The sequence below is a fragment of the Vanacampus margaritifer genome, chromosome 1, assembly GCF_051991255.1.
Source record: "Vanacampus margaritifer isolate UIUO_Vmar chromosome 1, RoL_Vmar_1.0, whole genome shotgun sequence".
NCBI classification, from domain to species: domain Eukaryota; kingdom Metazoa; phylum Chordata; class Actinopteri; order Syngnathiformes; family Syngnathidae; genus Vanacampus; species Vanacampus margaritifer.
The window spans coordinates 10,713,384-10,732,239 of NC_135432.1; the positions used below are offsets into that span (position 1 = coordinate 10,713,384).

The 18,856-nt window shown below is 42.8% G+C and overlaps 1 protein-coding gene and 1 long non-coding RNA gene across 2 annotated transcripts in view; one reads left to right on the top strand and one right to left on the bottom strand.

The window, feature by feature from the left end:
- LOC144055530 (uncharacterized) overlaps positions 1-18,856 on the top strand; it is a 146,326-nt gene that overhangs the window by 15,685 nt on the left and 111,785 nt on the right. The window lies entirely within an intron of this gene.
- Positions 882-18,856, bottom strand: part of brpf1 (bromodomain and PHD finger containing, 1) — a 20,092-nt gene continuing 2,117 nt past the window's right edge. Inside the window, exons 2-16 of the mRNA XM_077571446.1 lie at positions 18,641-18,856; positions 18,146-18,335; positions 15,567-15,854; positions 13,184-13,701; positions 11,276-11,468; positions 11,058-11,189; positions 9,124-9,252; positions 8,571-8,952; positions 6,523-6,834; positions 6,114-6,392; positions 4,077-4,224; positions 3,853-3,986; positions 3,649-3,764; positions 3,431-3,585; positions 882-1,555 (exon numbers count right to left, since the gene is read on the bottom strand). The exon at positions 18,641-18,856 is cut by the window's right edge and continues 569 nt beyond it. Of these exons, the coding sequence (XP_077427572.1) occupies positions 1,372-1,555; positions 3,431-3,585; positions 3,649-3,764; positions 3,853-3,986; positions 4,077-4,224; positions 6,114-6,392; positions 6,523-6,834; positions 8,571-8,952; positions 9,124-9,252; positions 11,058-11,189; positions 11,276-11,468; positions 13,184-13,701; positions 15,567-15,854; positions 18,146-18,335; positions 18,641-18,856 (3,376 nt within the window). The 3' untranslated portion in view covers positions 882-1,371. The remainder of the gene's footprint in view (positions 1,556-3,430; positions 3,586-3,648; positions 3,765-3,852; positions 3,987-4,076; positions 4,225-6,113; positions 6,393-6,522; positions 6,835-8,570; positions 8,953-9,123; positions 9,253-11,057; positions 11,190-11,275; positions 11,469-13,183; positions 13,702-15,566; positions 15,855-18,145; positions 18,336-18,640) is intronic.

Consider the following 18,856-nt stretch of genomic DNA (forward strand, 5'->3'; position numbering starts at 1 on the left):
GTTTAGCGTCCATGAAAAAAATGTTTCTCTCTCTTAGACGTTATGTCACAAAAAATAATTGAGAACAATTACACATTTTAATTGTTCTCCAAAACGGACATATACGCCAGTACTCACAATAATCAATACTAGGCTATAATTGTTAGTACATCTGCAGCACCTTTCCGAGGTCGGGGGTTTGAATCCAGTCTGTGTGGAGTTTGCATGGCTTTTCTCCACGTATTATAATAATTTAAAAAAAGAATGCATTCATTGAAAGGCTGCTTCCTGAATACTCTTTCGGGTGCTCTTGAGCAAGGCACCCACTGTAAAGCCTAACCAAGTAAGTTTTTTTGTTGCTATTGGGTTTTGTTTGCAAGGTGGCGGCCAGCCGGTGCACCTGCAGAGATGCACGCAATGTTGCTAACGCCACACTGGAGTCAACCAAAACCACAAATTTTACAAACTAATCCAAAGCAACAACTGTGATATGCAGACGTGTCAACCTCCGTAACAGGAAATTAAATTCCAGGTCCCGTGCCACACCAATGACCTTTTGTTAATAATCTTGGATGTCTTTTTATTGACTTTGAAGTCAAGACAGTTTGTTGGGTTGAAGACTCTTGTATGCAAATTCTACTTGCTCCAAAATTCCTGACTGATTAGAAGGTTGGATTTCATCGATGTAAATGAGCTAAAGATGAAAAAAAAAAAATTTTTTTCTCTGACTGATATGTGTTCTTGTCATGCAGTGCCTTGCAAAAGTATGAGCCCCCTTGAACTTTTTAACCCTTTGCCACATTTCAGGCTTCAAACAAATCATTGCAGAACAGCTGTAGGACATCAAGGAAGAAGAGTGACAACTGCTGACTGAAGGAGAAAAAAAAAAGAAGACATTTTCAGTTTAGTTTTTTTTATTAAAATTGTATTCTTCTGCGAGCTGTAATTGATATAAAAATTGTAAAGCATTCATCGCGTGGCACGGCGACGGTGAGGCCATCGTGCGCCCGCCTCACGTTGCTCGCCGACCAGACGACCCACGTGATGTTACAAAAGCTTGAAAAGGGGAAGTGTTGGGATTACGAGTGACATCATGATTGTGAGAGACGGATGCAATTTTAAAAAGACCACAGAGTGTCTGGGTTGGGGTTATAAATTAGGTGCAATTCCTTTTGTGGCTTGTTTGGTGTCCAAGCGCGGACGTGCTGGGGTGAGGGTACGTAGCGTCCTCTTCATACACATTTTGTCTCGTGCATTTCAAAAACAACATTGACGTATTTCACATGTCCGATTAAATAAAGTTTGTTGAACGCAACCCGCTTGCACGTTTCATGACTGGGTTGGGGAATAGTGAGACGCGCACATGTGCCACCGCACCGAACGTGACCCGGGTCAGTCGCTGTCGCTGGTCTCGCTGCTGGGGTCTCCCTGCACTTTGCTGCGGTGCTGCATGGCCCGGTGGTAGGCCACCTGCACCGACTTGCGGATGTTGGACTTGCGGCCCTCCAGCATCTTCTCCTTGTCCAGCTCCTGGTCCACGCCCAGCGGCACCAGCTTGGAGCGCGGGAGCCACTGCCTGCACGCACACACGTGCACATCATAATGACACGCATGCGGAGGGAACAAGAAAATGAATGTCAGCCGAGCTCAATGCGGTTCGACTTGACTTTCCAGTAAGGTGAACATTTGTTCCTGGATGGTGACCTTTTTCTTTCTATTGTTAAATTTAATAAACAGATCAAGTTTGTAGCTTTGGCTTTAGTTAGCAATATTAAAGTCTGTATGTGAACTGTTGTGTGTTAACAAATTGTACTCTTTTTTTTTCTTTTTTGCTACCAAAAGTGCAGAATTCTGAAATGCGATCTGAAAACAATGCAAGACAGAAAAACATTCCTGCAAATGAATGAAAAAAATAAATAAAAATCTGTACCGCTGATTTGACTTTGTTCCTAAAAATCAGCAATGAGATCTAGCTGTTAATCATGAAGGAGCACAACTGGGACAAGATGATGATTTTGGGAATAGTTTATCAGTTAGGATTCGGTTTCTTTTTACAAGTGGTGTGTGAAAGCGCTACATTTACATGATAAACCCGAGAGCCGCCTCTTCCATACATTAGCCAATCATAATAGGGTGAGGTGATCTGGCCTTAAAATAAAAGCCCCGCCCTGCCCTGCCGTGACTCCACCCCTACGAGATGTGCATACAGGAGGAGAGAAACTGACAAAGGTCAGACAATAATATTGGCAAACACACTCATACAGTTGTGCTTATGAACACACACAACTGCAATGTCATGTACAAAAGCTAAATGCTACTTACTGACACAAAAATGCTATTAATTGTCACCAAAAATTCGCGCATCTCTACCAATGTCAACTTCAACCTGTGAAAATATCAAAAACAATTGCCACAGTATTTGGTATTTTATGGGCATTCAGCTTTTGCATCACAATGCAAAGTGCTCATAAGTTTACATACCCCGAGGATATGACAAACTTCAAGCGCAACCGCATATTGTGCATTCCGCGTATTAACGCTTCCGACGTTAATATCATCCAAAATATTGTTAAGTTTCATTCTAATATTCTCAGACTGTGATGATCACATGGACTTCATCACAGTGGACTGAAGCAGCACCACTGTGACTTATGTAATAAATATTTTTTTTTGTTGTTGTAATTATTTCCTGAAGGAAGAAAATGAAACCTAAGATGGTTATAGGCGTGGCAGCAAAATGATGACAAGCAATATTTGGCCACGTGATGTGATATTTTAGTCCAGAAAACAAGTTCAAAAGGAACAGTGGCACGTTAATCACATCACAGCCAAGACGTGGACTGGAAAAAAATGTCGGCAGCATTTTGAATTGGCTTCAACCTTTTTTTTTTTTTTAGGGAACTCAGACAAGATTGGTATGAATGGATAGAATGAAGGAAAATTTGAGTTGTGTGTTCCTTTAACAACTATCAGTTTTTTCCTAACTTGAGTGCAAGACATTTTTTCTCAAATCAAATGCTCTTGATGTCGTTCTTTGGAGACTTTTAGGAGATATTTGGTGACCTGACCTGACAGCAACGCGGTGTTACTTGTTTAGATGCTGACGCAGGTTTTGACGGCAACCTCAACAACATGACGAGAAACCACATCGGCCCGGTTTCCCCCCTCCTCTTCACTTCTCTCTCAAAACAAGTTTGGTCCATTTCTGCGAAACCTTCTTTGATGATTCACTGCGTTTCCGTTGAAAGCAGGCCACCCGAGCGGCACGCGGGTGCAAACTCAGGGAAATGTAAAGCGACTCGCTCAGGCCAAGTTGAGCTGTTCAAATGTCGCGGCTTTGATGCACTGACAACTCAAGTTGTCGGAAGGCGGAAAAATGTCAAATGTGGCAACATATTAACCTAATGAAGAAAAAAAAAACGGAAAAAACAGAAGAATACAAAGCACTAACCAGGTTCTCTTGTTGTCAAAGAAGAGGACCAGGAAGAGGTGCTCGCGGGCTTCCTGGGTCATTTGCTCGCCGAGTTTGAGAACATCCAGCGGGGGGACGGGGATGGGGACGCCGCGGTGGAACACGCCCTCCCGGGGCATTTTGGGGTCGATGATCTGCACACAGTTGTCAGCAAGTTGAAGCCGGCGCGCTCACGGTCAGAAGTGGCGCAGACTCACCAGGGCGGGATAGGAAGGGTAGCCTCGGCACTTGGCCCACACCAGGTCCAGCGCCTCCAGCGACGAGTAATCGTCCGACGTCATCCAGCATCCCGACCGTGCCCGGCCGCGTACCACTGACAGCAAAGGGGGCAAAGGTCACAGTCAGCACCGCGCGACCTTGCTCACCTTCGCGTGGCCGACTTTTCAGATTTTGCCACTCACGATGCGAAACTCCCCGGGAGCTTCCGACGGAGTACGACTCGTTTTCCGTGCCCGACGTCTCCTCGCTGCTGTCCTCGTGAAAAGCCGAGCGCGAGAACGACGCTTTTCCTCGGCCCGGCTTGGACGGCGTCGTGCTGTCAAGGTTAAGAGGCGACGCTAACGTCACAATTCGGCCTGTGCACCGTCACCCTGGGAGCAACCCGTGGCCAGAACGGCCATCTGACCTGGTCCGGTCGGAGGCGGCGCTGCTGCTGCTGCTGGTGGTTGATTCCGAGTCGGAGCTGGAACGCGGAAGGCGCGTGTCGTTTCTGTACACGCGGAAACTCTCCGTCACGGGCTGGTTCCCCCCGTCAAATCCGTTACTTGGCAGTCCTGTGCACACAGCACGGATAAACGGTACTGATAAGAACTTGATTTCATAACATGCTTTGACTAAGAAAGGGATAAAAAAAAAAAAAGAGACTTAAGTAGAAATACACAGACAAACAGTAGAAGTGCAGTGCATGTACCACTAGTGGCAGAGCCGTTGATGGAGTTTGGCCAACTGTTTCAGCAGGGTAACAAGATGGCGTCCATGTCATGTGACCAGCAGTTGACCAATCACAGAATAGGGTAACAAGATGGCGTCCATGTCATGTGACCAGCAGTTGACCAATCACAGAATAGGGTAACAAGATGGCGTCCATGTCATGTGACCAGCAGTTGACCAATCACAGAATAGGGTAACAAGATGGCGTCCATGTCATGTGACCAGCAGTTGACCAATCACAGAATAGGGCAACAAGATGGCGTCCATGTCATGTGACCAGCAGTTGACCAATCACAGAATAGGGTAACAAGATGGCGTCCATGTCATGTGACCAGCAGTTGACCAATCACAGAATAGGGTAACAAGATGGCGTCCATGTCATGTGACCAGCAGTTGACCAATCACAGAATAGGGTAACAAGATGGCGTCCATGTCATGTGACCAGCAGTTGACCAATCACAGAATAGGGTAACAAGATGGCGTCCATGTCATGTGACCAGCAGTTGACCAATCACAGAATAGGGTAACAAGATGGCGTCCATATGTCATGTGACCAGCAGTTGACCAATCACAGAATAGGGTAACAAGATGGCGTCCATATGTCATGTGACCAGCAGTTGACTGTGATTGGCCAACTGCTGGTCACATGACATATGGACGCCATCTTGTTACCCTGCTGAAACAGTTCCAAACTCCATCAACGGCTCTGCTACTAGTGGTACATGACCTCTCTCTAGTGGTAGACAATGACCAGCAGTTGACCAATCACAGAATAGGGTAACAAGATGGCGTCCATGTCATGTGACCAGCAGTTGACCAATCACAGAATAGGGTAACAAGATGGCGTCCATATGTCATGTGACCAGCAGTTGGCCAATCACAGCGTGGATTGGTCAACTGCTGGTCACATGACATATGGACGCCATCTTGTTACCCTGCTGAAACAGTTCCAAACTCCATCAACGGCTCTGCTACTAGTGGTACATGACCTCTCTCTAGTGGTATACAATTTTTTTTATAATTATTTAGTTAAATTGGTGCAGAACAAATTAGTATGTTTGTTTTAAAACAATGCAATTATTATTTATAGGGGAGGCTGAGACAAAAAAATTCTATAAAGTATAACATTTTCTCTAAAAATATGTTCTATAAACAGTATTTTGTTGATTATTACATTCGTGGAGTATGAATTAAACAGCAAAATCCAGCCGTTTTTATCCATCTCAGGGGCGAGAGGCGAAAAACATGGACTGAGCAGGATTGATGAGAGAAGGATAAAAAAAAAGATAGAAAAAAAGATAGAAAAAAAAAGAGGAGCTCACAAAAAAACAGCCTGTAAACGTTGAGTTCAAAGCTGCTGAATGCAGAAAATTGAATTTCGAATCGCTACCACCACCTCTGGCCGAAAAACTAAACTGCACACACTCTTCTTCACGCACACAACGCGCACATGATGTCACATCCGCAGACAGAAGGCGAGAAATTCGCACCCAAATCCAGTCTAAAAACTATTGGCCAGAAGCTTACAGGAGTACCAATTGTCAACAGTGTTAATCTACTAATTAGAAGATGTTTCAATCATAAATAGTCAAATAGGCTATAAAAAAGATTTGGGGAAAAATTGTTACATAGAGCAGCTTTAAACAAGAGATTTAAAATACATTAGTGTGTGTGTTGTATGTAAAAATGATCAAGTACAATTTATCATGTGCGTGCGCGAGGTTTCCTGTACCCGGCAGCAGGTCGTCATTGTCGCTGTCAGTGTCGGAGGTGGAGCTGGTGCGAGGGCTGCGGGGACGCTTCCTTTGCCTGCCCGGCGACAGCATGGGCAACTGCGGGGGCCCGATGGGGCTGGGGGCCACCCCTGCCGTGACGTAGCCCGGATCCCGGTTTTTAGGGGGGCGTCCGGGCCTTTTGGGAGGTCCGGCCATTTTGGGGTTCTTCTTGGAGAAGAGCACGGACGTCCGTCGGCCCACCTCTGGAGCCAATGCAGACGACGACACGCTCAGATCTGTCACGAGTTAAGATGGGGTTAATATTTGTCAACTGTGGGTGTGTGAAGCCTTTCCAGACACTTTTCACCTTTCATGTGATTCGCACACAAGCACAATATGAAACCTGCAAAAAAAAAAAAAACTGACCCTTGCCGCCGAGCTCCTGACTGCTGCTCTCTTCGCCTTCGTCGTGGTGCCCCGCAGAGGACGGGTGATGCGGGAGCAAGCCCCGATCTGCCCCGCCCCCTCCTCCCAGCGAATCCCTGGCCCCGGCCGAGCCGCCTTCCCGCTGGTGCGCCAGCTTCCTTTTGATGACGCTGAGCTCCTTGCGGAGAGCTTTGGCTCTGCGGGACTGGCCGATGCTGTGCTTCCCCGAGCTGGCTTCCTCCAGACGCGCCTGCACGTAATGCAGCTGCTCGTCCAAAGGCAGCCGCCGCCTGTTCTCGGGCGCCAGGAGCTCTACGGACGGATCAGCAAGCGTTGAACAAAAACAACGACTCAGCATTTGCTTGAAATTGACAGGTCAACTTCATTTGCCCTTCCCTAAACTTGTCCAACTGCTCAATGTTTCAGTACCTTTTGCACAACCTGCGTTTCTCGTCCAATCACTTTCCAAGGACGTTCCCTTCTATGCCTTTCTGTGAGTCTTCCAGTCTCTGTATTTCTGTTGCAACCTGCTGATCAGGGACGTCCAGTCAAAGAATGATTCAATCAAATTATTTTCCATTTCACTTCTCTGGACTATTCTTTTGTATAAATTTTCATCTCAAATTTAATATTGTCGTCCATGAGTTTATAGTCAAAATTACAGAACTTGTGTTTTCCTCTTCAAATGCGCTTCGCCTCAGATTGCGCAATCCCTCAAAGAGCGTGGGTCAGGGACGATTGTAATTGGGAAGGGCCTCTTTCTTGGTTCAAGTCTTTAAATGTTTTTGGTTTTTTACAGAGCGTTTTTTGTGATTCCATGACTTTATTTGATTTGAGGGGCAGCTTTCTAATTTTGTGGATTTTTTTTTTTGCAGGTTAATCCCAGGGATCTGAAGCAAGCCTGTTACTAAACAATAAAAATATGACAATATCATAAATTCATTATTATTATTATTTTATTTTTTTAATATAACCAACAGTTGTTTCTTAAATTCACATTGCGTATTGCAGCAATCTGTATTTTCATGTCTAGAAGCAAATCTAAACAGATGTTTTTTTTTTTAAATTCTACTTTAATATAATTTTAAGAATATTGTTGTGCATTTATCAAAAGTCAAAATCAAAACTCAATACTTCTCTTGGCTTACGCACAGCGTATGTACAATAATTAATTTTTTGTTTCTGGTTCAGCTTAGCACGTCCAGATACGTGTTGATTTGCCTGCTATTTGTGATTTGCAGCACAAAGCTGGAAATCGTCGCTGTCCTCTGAAAAACACGTCCATTTTTGTCATTTTTTACATTTATGGGATGAAACTGAATGCAGACATCCCAAAAACAAGACTTAAGTGTTTTTCACAGGACAAGCGCCAAGATGCTCCACTTGAATGCGGTTCAAGTCAGATGACGAGGAAAGCGGACTCCGTCACGTCAGCACATCATTCCGTTGTTAAACGAGTTGACCGTGTCCATCTTAGGTTAGCTTAGCAATTAGCATGGCTTGGGAGACATTTCACCACCGCGGAGGGGATGATTACTGACCTGGAGCAACTCCGCAACGTGTTTAGGCGCATCGAGCGTGCGCTGATTTCATGAACCTCCATCATAGACTACCTCTGTAGATGCAAGCAGCCCAACGAAGCATTTTGGGACCGTCTCTGCGGTTGATTCTCAGTTTTGTTATTCAATGTGTTTTGATAAAGGCACAAAATGGAGGCTGCAAATGTGATGTTAAATAGTTGACATCTTAGTCTGAGGTGTCAAAAGTGTTACCAGCTTGATGAAGATGATTGGTTAAAAATACCAATTCTAACTCAACCTGGGCCGGTCCATTCGTGGATCAAGCATAAGCTGTTGCATGTTTTGCAGCTCAGCTCCTTGTTGAAAATTTGTGAAACAGAACAGTTGGACAAGTATATTCAAACGTTTTCAGAAAGGTCAAATTAAGTTTGACTAAAAACGTTCTTCCCATGAGAGGCAATTATTCCTCATTTTGTTGTGTGTGGCGTATGCGATGTGGGCAAAGCTTGTTTTTTCTTCTCCGCTCACCATCTTCATTAGACGACAACGGCCAATCTCGTTCTCGTTCTCGTTCTCTTTCCCGTTCCCGTTCCCGTTGGCGCTCCCTCTCCAGTTCCCGCCGAGTGTCGGGACTGGCGTCTCGCGGGAGGTGCATGCCGGTCTCGTAGTCGAAGCCGATCCTGTCCGCTTGCCGCCTGGCGCTCCTGATGACCACGCCGCCCATCTCCCGGAGGCGCAGGGCGGCCCGGTAGAACACCGTGTCCTTGGCGTTGTACTTGAGGCAGTTGTTGACAATCAGACCAAAGTCGCCCTCGAATGCCTCAAAGGTCAGGTAGCGGTGGGATTCCAGAAGGTTCCACATAGTCTGGAAGTCCATGGGAGTGTCAATATGGTCCAGGTAGTCCGGCACCTGCAGCCGCAAATGAGTCCCAATGCAAATCATTTGTTCTTTTATGAACATGCTGTATGTTTATTATTATTTACACAAGATTATAAACACACTAAGTCATGTGATCAGGACATTATTGGGAAATACGCAACTTCAATCAGATTGTGTGTGCGTGTGGACATACTGACTGACCTCCGCAAGGGGCACGGGCTCAGTGAAGAAGTTGTTAGTGTCCCTTTCTTGTAACTGTTCCAAGGTACTCCTCAGCAACACCAGGAGGGGAGTCAGCTGCATCTCTAGCGCCATCTGCTGCATTTTAATCTGAAGACAGAAAAAGGTGACATCGCTGCTATTTGACAGGTTACAGTGATTATACTTCAAGGCACAAATGACAAAAAATAAGACCCAGGTCAATTATGTACAGGGATGTGATTTGACCAAAGTGAAATTATCTGAAAATTTAGCCGGGGGTCTGGGGGCCGCTGGCACCCAGCTAGGTCCGTGTTTTTAAGTACTTTCAATGCACTCACATGACAAAGAAATAGACAAAACAACAGCATAAATTTTCAATGTATATTGAACTATCCCATATAAAATGGCAACATTTTTTAGTTTAGTTTTTATTTTTAACATTTAGTCAACTCAAAATCAGTCACATTCAAAAACATTGGACTGCCTTTGCTTTTAAAAACTATCACTGAGAATATCATCATATCTAACTAATGTGATTACTAAATTAACACATAAATAATGTTGAAGAGTTCAAATTTCATGAACAAATAATTGTATCATGACCAAATGAAAAGTAACTCATATTAGAGCATACCACAAATGTCTTTGTTATAGCAGAAGATGTTATCTGTCGGAGTCATGTGCATACACAATGAACTACAAAAAAAAAAATAATAATAATTTTTTTATTTTTTTTTTTTTTGGGGGGGGAGATAAAAAAAAGCGGAATTCCGCGAATTAGCGGAAAAATCACATCCCTGTATGTACCTTCTGCCATCTAGTGGAAAAGCAACTCATTGTCCAGCTTGTTGACTACAGCCGTCCCTCGCTATATTCCTGTTAACTTTTTGCCGCATCACATCGTAGAATTTTTTTTAATCGTATGTATATTGTGGATTATTTGCTCTATCTATTGCATTAAAAACGAGCCAAGAGGAAAGGGTACGTAAGACCAATCCAAATCCGCCACCCTGTCATATGCCATGTCTGCCATCTGTCTGTGATGCATCAATCAATCCAAAGAATGTCCAAAGTTTGGGATCGTTTCACACTTCAACAAAATAAGATAGAGCACAATTTGCCCCGTGCAAAACATAACTGGTTTACGTTAGAAAACATTGCTACTAGCTAATTGAATATAGCCAACCAGTGCTGGTTAAAATGAATTGTAATCCCTGCAGGGGTGCTCAAGTTCGGTCCTCAAGAGCCCCTATCCAGCCTGTTTTCCATGTTTCTCTCCACTAACACACCTGACTCATGATCAGGATCGTTATCAGGCTTCTGCAAAGCTTGCTGATTAGCAATCATTAGATTCAGCTGTGCTGCGGGAGGGAAACATGGAAAACAGGCTGGATAGAGGCTCTCGAGGACCGAACTTGAGCACCCCTGCCCTAACAGGTGGATTGGAAAAAAGGGAGGCCTCTGCTTCTCTTTCAATCGCTATAGCCAACCAACGGGAACAAAATACAGTCAACAAATCTACAGACGCCGTAACTCAATATTAAGCAGAGTGGCTAACGTTTAGCCACTTAGCAGCCAGCCAACTCTATATTCTCAGACGCTGATTTCACTTAACAGGCCAGACACACACAAGGTCAACGTCACAGATACTACAGTGTAAAAAAAAATAAAACCTGCACCTCACATGCATATATTTTGGTATTATATGCATGAAGCTTTAAAAATCGGTATAAAATTACTTTTCAAAATCCCTGTTTGTTGCAGGGGTGCTTTGGAATGCACTGTTACTCTATACGTGCCTGGCATATATAGAAGAACAAAGAGATATGATTTGTTGTGAATAAATAATCATTTTGGTGAATTTCCTGTGGCACGCATGATGATCTCTCATGGGACACTGGTTGGAATTCCGCCCTGTGTGAAAAGCGTCTCACCGTCTCCCTCTTGAGTTTTTCTCTCTTGCGGATGAGCTCCACCAGCAGCCTGGCCCTCTCCAAGTCGTGTCTCAGTCGTTGCCACGCCTTCAACTGCTCCTTTAAAACCGTTTGCTTCTCCTCGCAGTCCCTCTGCAACAGCAAAATCCAACGTGAGTGCGGCAATAGGAAAAGACGTTTCCGAAGCAACTTGCCGCTAACAGAAGAGCTCAACGTACCACGGGAAGTTGGGCTGAAGGCTGCGGCGGGATGGGCTCGATGATGTGTCGTTGGGACTGCAGGTGCGTTTGAAGCCGCCGCAGCAGCGGGACCCCGTTGCGGCTTTGCCTCTTCAGGGTCCAGTAACTGTGAAGCCGTTGCATGAACTGGCTCTTCCTGGGTACTGTTAAGTTGCTGGTGATTTTGCTTAACCTGAATCAAATCAAACAGTGGTTAACTATAGTTAGTTATACTAACATAACGTGATATTAGTCAACTGTATTCGGTTGAGAGTCATGGCACATCACATATTGGTGCTTTCACATCAAATTTCAAGATGAACTAAAAAACGCCTTTAGGTGAATCTAATTTGACCTTGAGTAACCCCGAACTCATTCACTCCCAGCCATTTTCACTGAAGCAACCCTCTTCGCTCCTGGCTGTTTGTTTCACTGGATTTTGACTGATTTTGCAAGGCCCACAGAACATTATGTTCTATTGATAAAAAAAAACATGGAACCTACCAAAAGAAAGATTAGAGTCTCTTCTTTCATCAGGAAAAAAAAGTATATTTCTATCCATTTCCATTTCACAGCAATTAGCATTATAATATATCCAAGTTTCATCATTATTCACAAATCTGTTTAAAATCGGGGGGAAAAGAGATTGTTTGCAATATTGCCCTGGTTGATCTCTTATACTCTGCTGCCACCTGTTGGCCATTTTTGTAATAACTCACATTGCCTTAAGCCTTCTCCAATTTAGCGGCTGCATCAAAGCTTTCTGTATGCTCTAGCATAAATAAAACCCCATAAAAACGTATAAATACATCTTTGGGACACACATTTGTGTTTGAAACCTGAAAACTTCCTAGGGCCTTCACTTGTGTGCATTCCTGTGACTCTTTCAGTCTCTCTGTTGCAACCTCCTGATGGCACTAAACCCTAACGCACACTGGCACTCGTCTCGAGGCCTCATGAGGAAGAAAACTCACTGAAAACGAAGCGCACACACACAACGCAGCAAGCCATCTACTGTCTCAAAAGACTCATCCTCAGCAGGTAGCACCAGTCTTCGGGAGGCTTAAGATCAGTTGGCACCTCCCTATAAAAATCGTACTTATCTCATCGACCTCGGAGGCGTTGTCTTGCTTCATGATGTCGAAATGTGAACGTTTGAATAGCAAATCGAATTGAACCGGGAAACATATTGGGCAATTCAGGCCTTAACCACCTGCTAGGAATTTTGCCCTTCAGTTCCTTGTTGGAAATCACGTTGTGCAAAAAGTACCAAAGCCAAATTGAAAAATTTAATGTTTCAATAAAGGTAAATTAACCCTTGAGAACCCAAGAACCCTTTTCTTCTTTGGAAAATTATGAATTATACATTAAATGACTGCTATAAGTTCACTGAACACCAAAATATATGTTTTTTCAATTTTAACCCTTGTTTTTTGAACTAGCTCAGAGTTGCTAATTTATCAAAATATATATATAAAACATACTCCTAGGCATTCTGCAACATGATATGAAACACAATTTTACCATCTGATGGTTTGCTGAGAAGATGGTTTTGTTTGGATTGATTTCCAGCTCAACAAAACAGCATGTTGCCAGCCATCTTGTCACCACCACTCTGGCTCATGTAAGTGCAATATGCATCCACTAGATGGCCCCATGCAGGGGTCAGAAGTGGCACTCTGGACTTTTGAAGTTAAATTTGTAAATAAAAAAAGGTCTTTGTTATTTGAGTAGCAGAATTTATAGGGGCCAAATTTGACCCCGTGGGTTTTCCAGCGTTATTAAGTTCCTAATCCCAAAGGTTATCCTGCATTTCAGGTTCATGCTGAAATTTCACCCAAAAGCCCAACATCCACAACTTACTGCGGGTAGTGTAGCGGTACGTGTATGTTTTGTGCTGAGCAGTACCTATGAGGGGGTATGCACGGCACCGACACCACCGGAGCAGCAGCTCTTCTCTCAGCCAAGATCTTCCTGGCCCTCTTCATCTTTAATCTGGACTTGGCCTTCGCCCTCTTGGCCCGCTCCGAGCTCCAGCCCCTGGAGTCGTCATCGTGGACCACGGCGGGCTCATCGTCCTCCTCCGGTTCGCCTTCGCTCTGAGACGAGGCGGCGCTGGTGCCGCCGACCCCTCCCAAGGGTCGGGCGGATCCCGGGGGCGTGTGGATGTCGCAGTAGGCCGTCTTGCGGACGCTGAAGGAGGTCCCGTTGGCCCCCGTCTCTCGGACGGGCTCCATTTTCATGTAGAGGCCCGCTTGCTGCGCGCATGTGACGTGGAAGGCCGTGTAGCAGTTGGCTTTGTGACACTGAATGCAGGCGCCGGAGCCGCGCTGCTTGCAGATGTAGCAGGTCAGCTTCCAGCGCGCGGGAGGGATGTGCTCGATGCTGTCGATGGGCTCCAAGAAGACCGTGTTAGCAAAGCACACCTGGCCGCCGGCAAAAAAAAATCAGAGCACAGAGCAAGCGAGTCAGCGTACAATGTTGGCACTAAGAAAGAAGACAAATAAAAAAAATTAACTGTAGCGTACAGACAGGCTAGTTAAACCAAGCTCCTCGCAGCACTATTAGACCATTTGCTTTTCCAATCATGTGAAAAGAAGAGCCAACGGTAAATAAGTGATGTGGTTACATACTGTAGCACGGCCCAAATATAAGGATGTAAAGATACATCGATTTTAACGGCTTAAAATATGCATCGATGTAAAAAATAAAACTATCATTTTGCAACGTTACGCTTTGTGAAGTTTTTCATTGTTTCTAGTCGGACCCATTTTTGGGAGTGGACACGTTTTGCGGGTATCCGGTATTGTCCCCAGTAGCAGCAGGTCTTTGTAGACACCAGTAAAAATTTTGATTAGATTCGATCTTTGTAAGTAAACAATGTAACATTTTAAGTTTCGTAAGTGGTTCCTCGTTTACTTAACGGCGCAAAAATGTAGTCATACAGTCAAAATTATTAGTTTTTTTTTTAAAAATAAAGTTACAAACAGTTAATGTTTGGAACAAGGACAAAATGCAGATGTTAAAATAAAACATCTATAGGTTATCAAATCAGTCATTGTGTAAAAAATAAAATAGAATAAAAAAATGGGGGAATCGAATCTCTACCCAAATAATAATACTAATAATATATATATATATAAAAGTATACACATCAGATTTATATGCAGAGGCGGTACAACTGGAGATTGTCAAATGTCAAACTTGAGGCAAACTCCGTCACTTTGGGTCATTGTATGCCAGTGCTACAATTTGGTTTTGGACTTCTGCTCAAAACTTTTAGTATGCATAATAAACTTGAGAAGTGCAAGGTAGGTTATGTAATATAAAGGAGTTATTATTAGGGCTCCCACACACAACTTTAGAGCTCGGTCTTACAAACAATATCCGCATCCGCTATTTGTCTACCGTTTAAGCAGCGAATTACAAATCAACCCCGATGGGTACTTACTACTAATTGTATTTTTGCTGAAAAATGTGCTATTTCCCCCCCTTAAAAAGAAAGCCAATTTGATTATAATGGTAAATGGAGTGCACTTATCTCATTCACTGCCAATGACGAATTTAGACGTCAAAAATCAATTCATGTTAGTTTAACATTTTTAACAAGAGTGTGAAAACCTGGGGAGAAAAAGTTGTTATTGTACATTTAGAACAGATATAAAATTTGTGATTAATCGTGAGTTAACTATTGAAGTAATGTGATTAATTAAAATTAAAAAATTGAATCGCCTGACGACCTCATTTATAATAATCTTTCCTTTCCTAATCTTTTTTCAAAAAACGAAAAGATTATTAAAATTAGGGCGGCAGGTGATTGTAATTAATCGCATTACTTAACTCATGATTAATCACAAATTTTATATCTGGTCTAAATGTACAATATTTTTTGTCATACTCTTGTTAACAAAAGTGGAAAAAAATGTTAAAACTAATAGAAATAGTTCAAATGAATTTTGGACGTCTATCGCCATCAATGGCAATGAATTAGTTAATTATCAACATCATATGTTTTCCTAAGCACTTTACATTGCCTCATATTCACTTTTTCAAAAACAGTTGACAAAGACTGTATTTGTCCGTTGCGCTAACACAGCCGTGTCAACCTACGGAGAGGTTTTATTTCTTAGTTTAAAATAACTGAACTTGAACCTAAAGGATTCCTCACCATAAAATGGCAAAAGAAAAAAAAAAGTGCTTTTTTTCACTTTTGGAAAAGTTTGAAATCTATCCGTGTTCTGCCACACAAACTAGCTAGCGCTAAGCTAACCCGCTACGCTAAAGCACTGACCTCGGGGATCCAGAGGGCACACACCACGTGAGCCCAGCGCGCGTCGTCCGTCTGTTTGAAGGCCCCTCCCTTGTTGGGGCACAGGGCACAGTCCACCGCTCGACTGGGCGACTGCAGGCAGCGACGGCACAGCCACTGGCCCTCGGGGATGTACGGCACGCCGTAGCACTCCTGGTGGACGGCCAGGTTGCACATGTCGCAAAAGAGGATCACGTTGCTGTTCTGGCACTCGCCGTCGTTGCAGATGCAGCACACGGCGTCCTCGTCGATCAGCGTGCTTGGGTCTGCCTGGTGCAAACGACAGGCAGCTAACGTGGGAGCGGATATGACAGGTGCAAATAATTCACCAGTATTACACATCTCATCCAATATCAATTTTGTTAACTTGAGAATTGATTTGTTGAACTTAAAACGATCCAAATACTCTGATTTTAGCCGCTCAACAAGAATTTTTGTGATTTCTTGTAATCCTTTCAAAAATGCGTTGGATCAAAAGAAGACATTTGCAAACATCTGCTAACTAAAAACGAATGTATGTGCATTTTCTACACAGTCAGTTTGAAATGATTATTGCTGCTTTTTAAAAGAGGGAAGTTTTTTTGGTGTCCGATTTATCGATTTAAGTAATAGAAAAAATACAATGAAAATAATTGCAGCCTAAGTGGATACACTCTCTACATCTTACTTTGATGGCTAGCTTGACTTCCCTTTTACACGTTTAGGCTTTCTTTATCGTACTTTTGATCAACGTTGTAGCTGCGACCAACATCAACACAACGCTATCCCGAACCCATATTCAATCGCCAACTTCGGATGCTAAGAAACCGCAAATTAATTACGCAGTCATTGTATGATACGGCAGACGTCTCAGAGGTAAGTGGCTAGCGACTAAATGTTAGCATTACCAACGAGTGTCTGGCTGATCGCTAGAAGTGAGTTTGACAGCTGATACCTGGTTTAATTCTTTTTCAATCGTATGGACCAAGGCTACTTTGTAAGTCACTCTCCATGTTGGAATGTGCCTTAAATTGCACTTTGAGGTATTTTTAAAAAATATCAAAAATAAACATTTATTTTATAAAACACTTTTGTCCATTAAAAGCAAGAACATTATTCAACTCAAAATGTTAAACATAGACATTTAGATTTTAGGAACACAACTTTTAAGACATTAATGCTTTGTTATTTTACACATGGACCATGTATAAAATAAAAATATTTTTGCCTCATATTTCTCTTAAAGTTGTGTTCATAAATCCTAAAGCGGTATATTAGAATTTTTTTTTAACCGGTATTTAATGGGAAAACGTGTTTTACAAAATAAAGGAAGATAAAGTGAGTATTATTTATTTATTTTTGCTGATCCGAAAAAACGATCCGATCCGTGGATCAAATTTTGTGATCCGTTACACCACTAGTTGTTACTAATTTTGTCAACTTGAGGGTGCACTGACAACCATTCTGAAATTTAGCAGTTACTCAGTTTTTGCAGCAAAAATATTTTAGAAATTTCAGATTCCTCTAAATGACAATATATCTTTAGAATGTACGTGTAATTATTTACAGACAAAAAAAAAAGGAATTGTTTTGTCCTGTCATTATTTAGGGCTTATTAGGAAGCAGTCATACTGGCCCGGCCCCCACTTGAGGTCAAATTTGGATGAAAACGGCCCCTGAATTAAAATGAGTTTGCCACCCCTGCTCTACATGCATACCCTACATAACGTCTCCCTCTTTTTATTATTTTTAAAAAAACATTTTTTTAGAGATCGCTCAATATTGTTCATTCTGTAATCTTATCGATTCGATGTGTCACCCTCTTAACTCATTCACTGCCATTGACGGCTATTGACGTCAAAAATTCATTTGAGCTATTTCTATTAGTTTAAAATTTTTCCACTTTTGTTAACAAGAGTATGAAAACATAGAAGAAAAAAATATTGTACATCTAGAACATCAAATTTATGATTAATCGCGAGTTAACTATTGAAGCCATGCGATTAATTACAATTAAAAAATGTAATCCCCTGATGGGATTAAAAAAGATAATAAAAAATTTGGAGCGTCAGGCGATTACATTTTTTAATCGTAATTAATTACATGACTTCACGAGTTAACTCACGATTAATCACATTTTATATCTGTTCTAAAAGTACAATTAAAAATTTTGGGGTTTTCATACTCTTGTTAACAAAAGGGTAAAAAAATGTTAAACTAATAGAAATAGTTAAAATGAATATTTGACGTCTATAACTGTCAATGGCAGTGAATGAGTCATTTTTATGCAAAACATATTTTTGGGGTCAAAATTCTCTCATGATACAAATGGTTCAATTGTGTTTGTTTCCTAAAAAAGTGAAAAAGTTTATTATTTTAAGAAGGCGTCGAGGTAAGGCAAGCATCAGAGGTCCACTGCCGCACGCCGAGCGACGCGACCTCTCTAAGCAACTGAACAGTGGCAAGAAAAAAAATGAGGAAACATTTTCTCCAGAAAAAAAAGAAAAGAAAAAAAAAAAAAAGAAAGAAAAGGAAAAAAAATGAGAAAGGATTTAAGTTGCCAATAGTGGTTGCTGGAGTACCTTGTTGTGGCTTTCAAAGTAGGACTCCTTCTCCAGACGGTCCATGAGGTACTCGAAGACTTCCTGCGGGATGGGCGTGACGCCGTCCATCCGCCGCTTGTCGTTCATGATGTCCAGCCAGATGTAGTCCTCCTCGTCGATGTCGTACTCCACCTCCTCGTCCAGCTCCTCCACAGACTTGTCCATGTACCTGGAGCAAAACACGCGCAATTATTTCACTTGCTCACGCCCAAATAAGGGATTTTTCGTGCTCGAATCCTCTTCATCCAAACTAGGATGGGTCATTTCATCAATATAGTTTTTTTTAAGATGGATCTTTGACCTTAGTAGCCTCCCTTGCCTGCTGACATGTACACTGAAGATGCGGCGTTGAATAGCAAGGAGCTTGTTCACTCAAAGTGGAGTATTTTTCCCTCCCAATCCAATTTATCTATCTCTGCATCCATTATTATGAAAGATTAAAATGTGAACATAAAAAGGAGGTGACTTTTTGACCTGTAATAAGAAGACGGGCGGGGAGGTGCGTCGGGCCTGTCCTGGTCCAGTTCCCGGAAGACGGCCTCAGGAAGTTTGACCGCAGGCCCCGACTGGGTGCCGTGGTGATATGCCGAGCCGTCCTTCTTCTTCTCTTTGCTTTTATGCTTGCCGGACTTGGGCGTGGATTTGCCCCCGTTGGAGGAGGCAACGTCGGGCCGATCCTTGCCGGCGCCG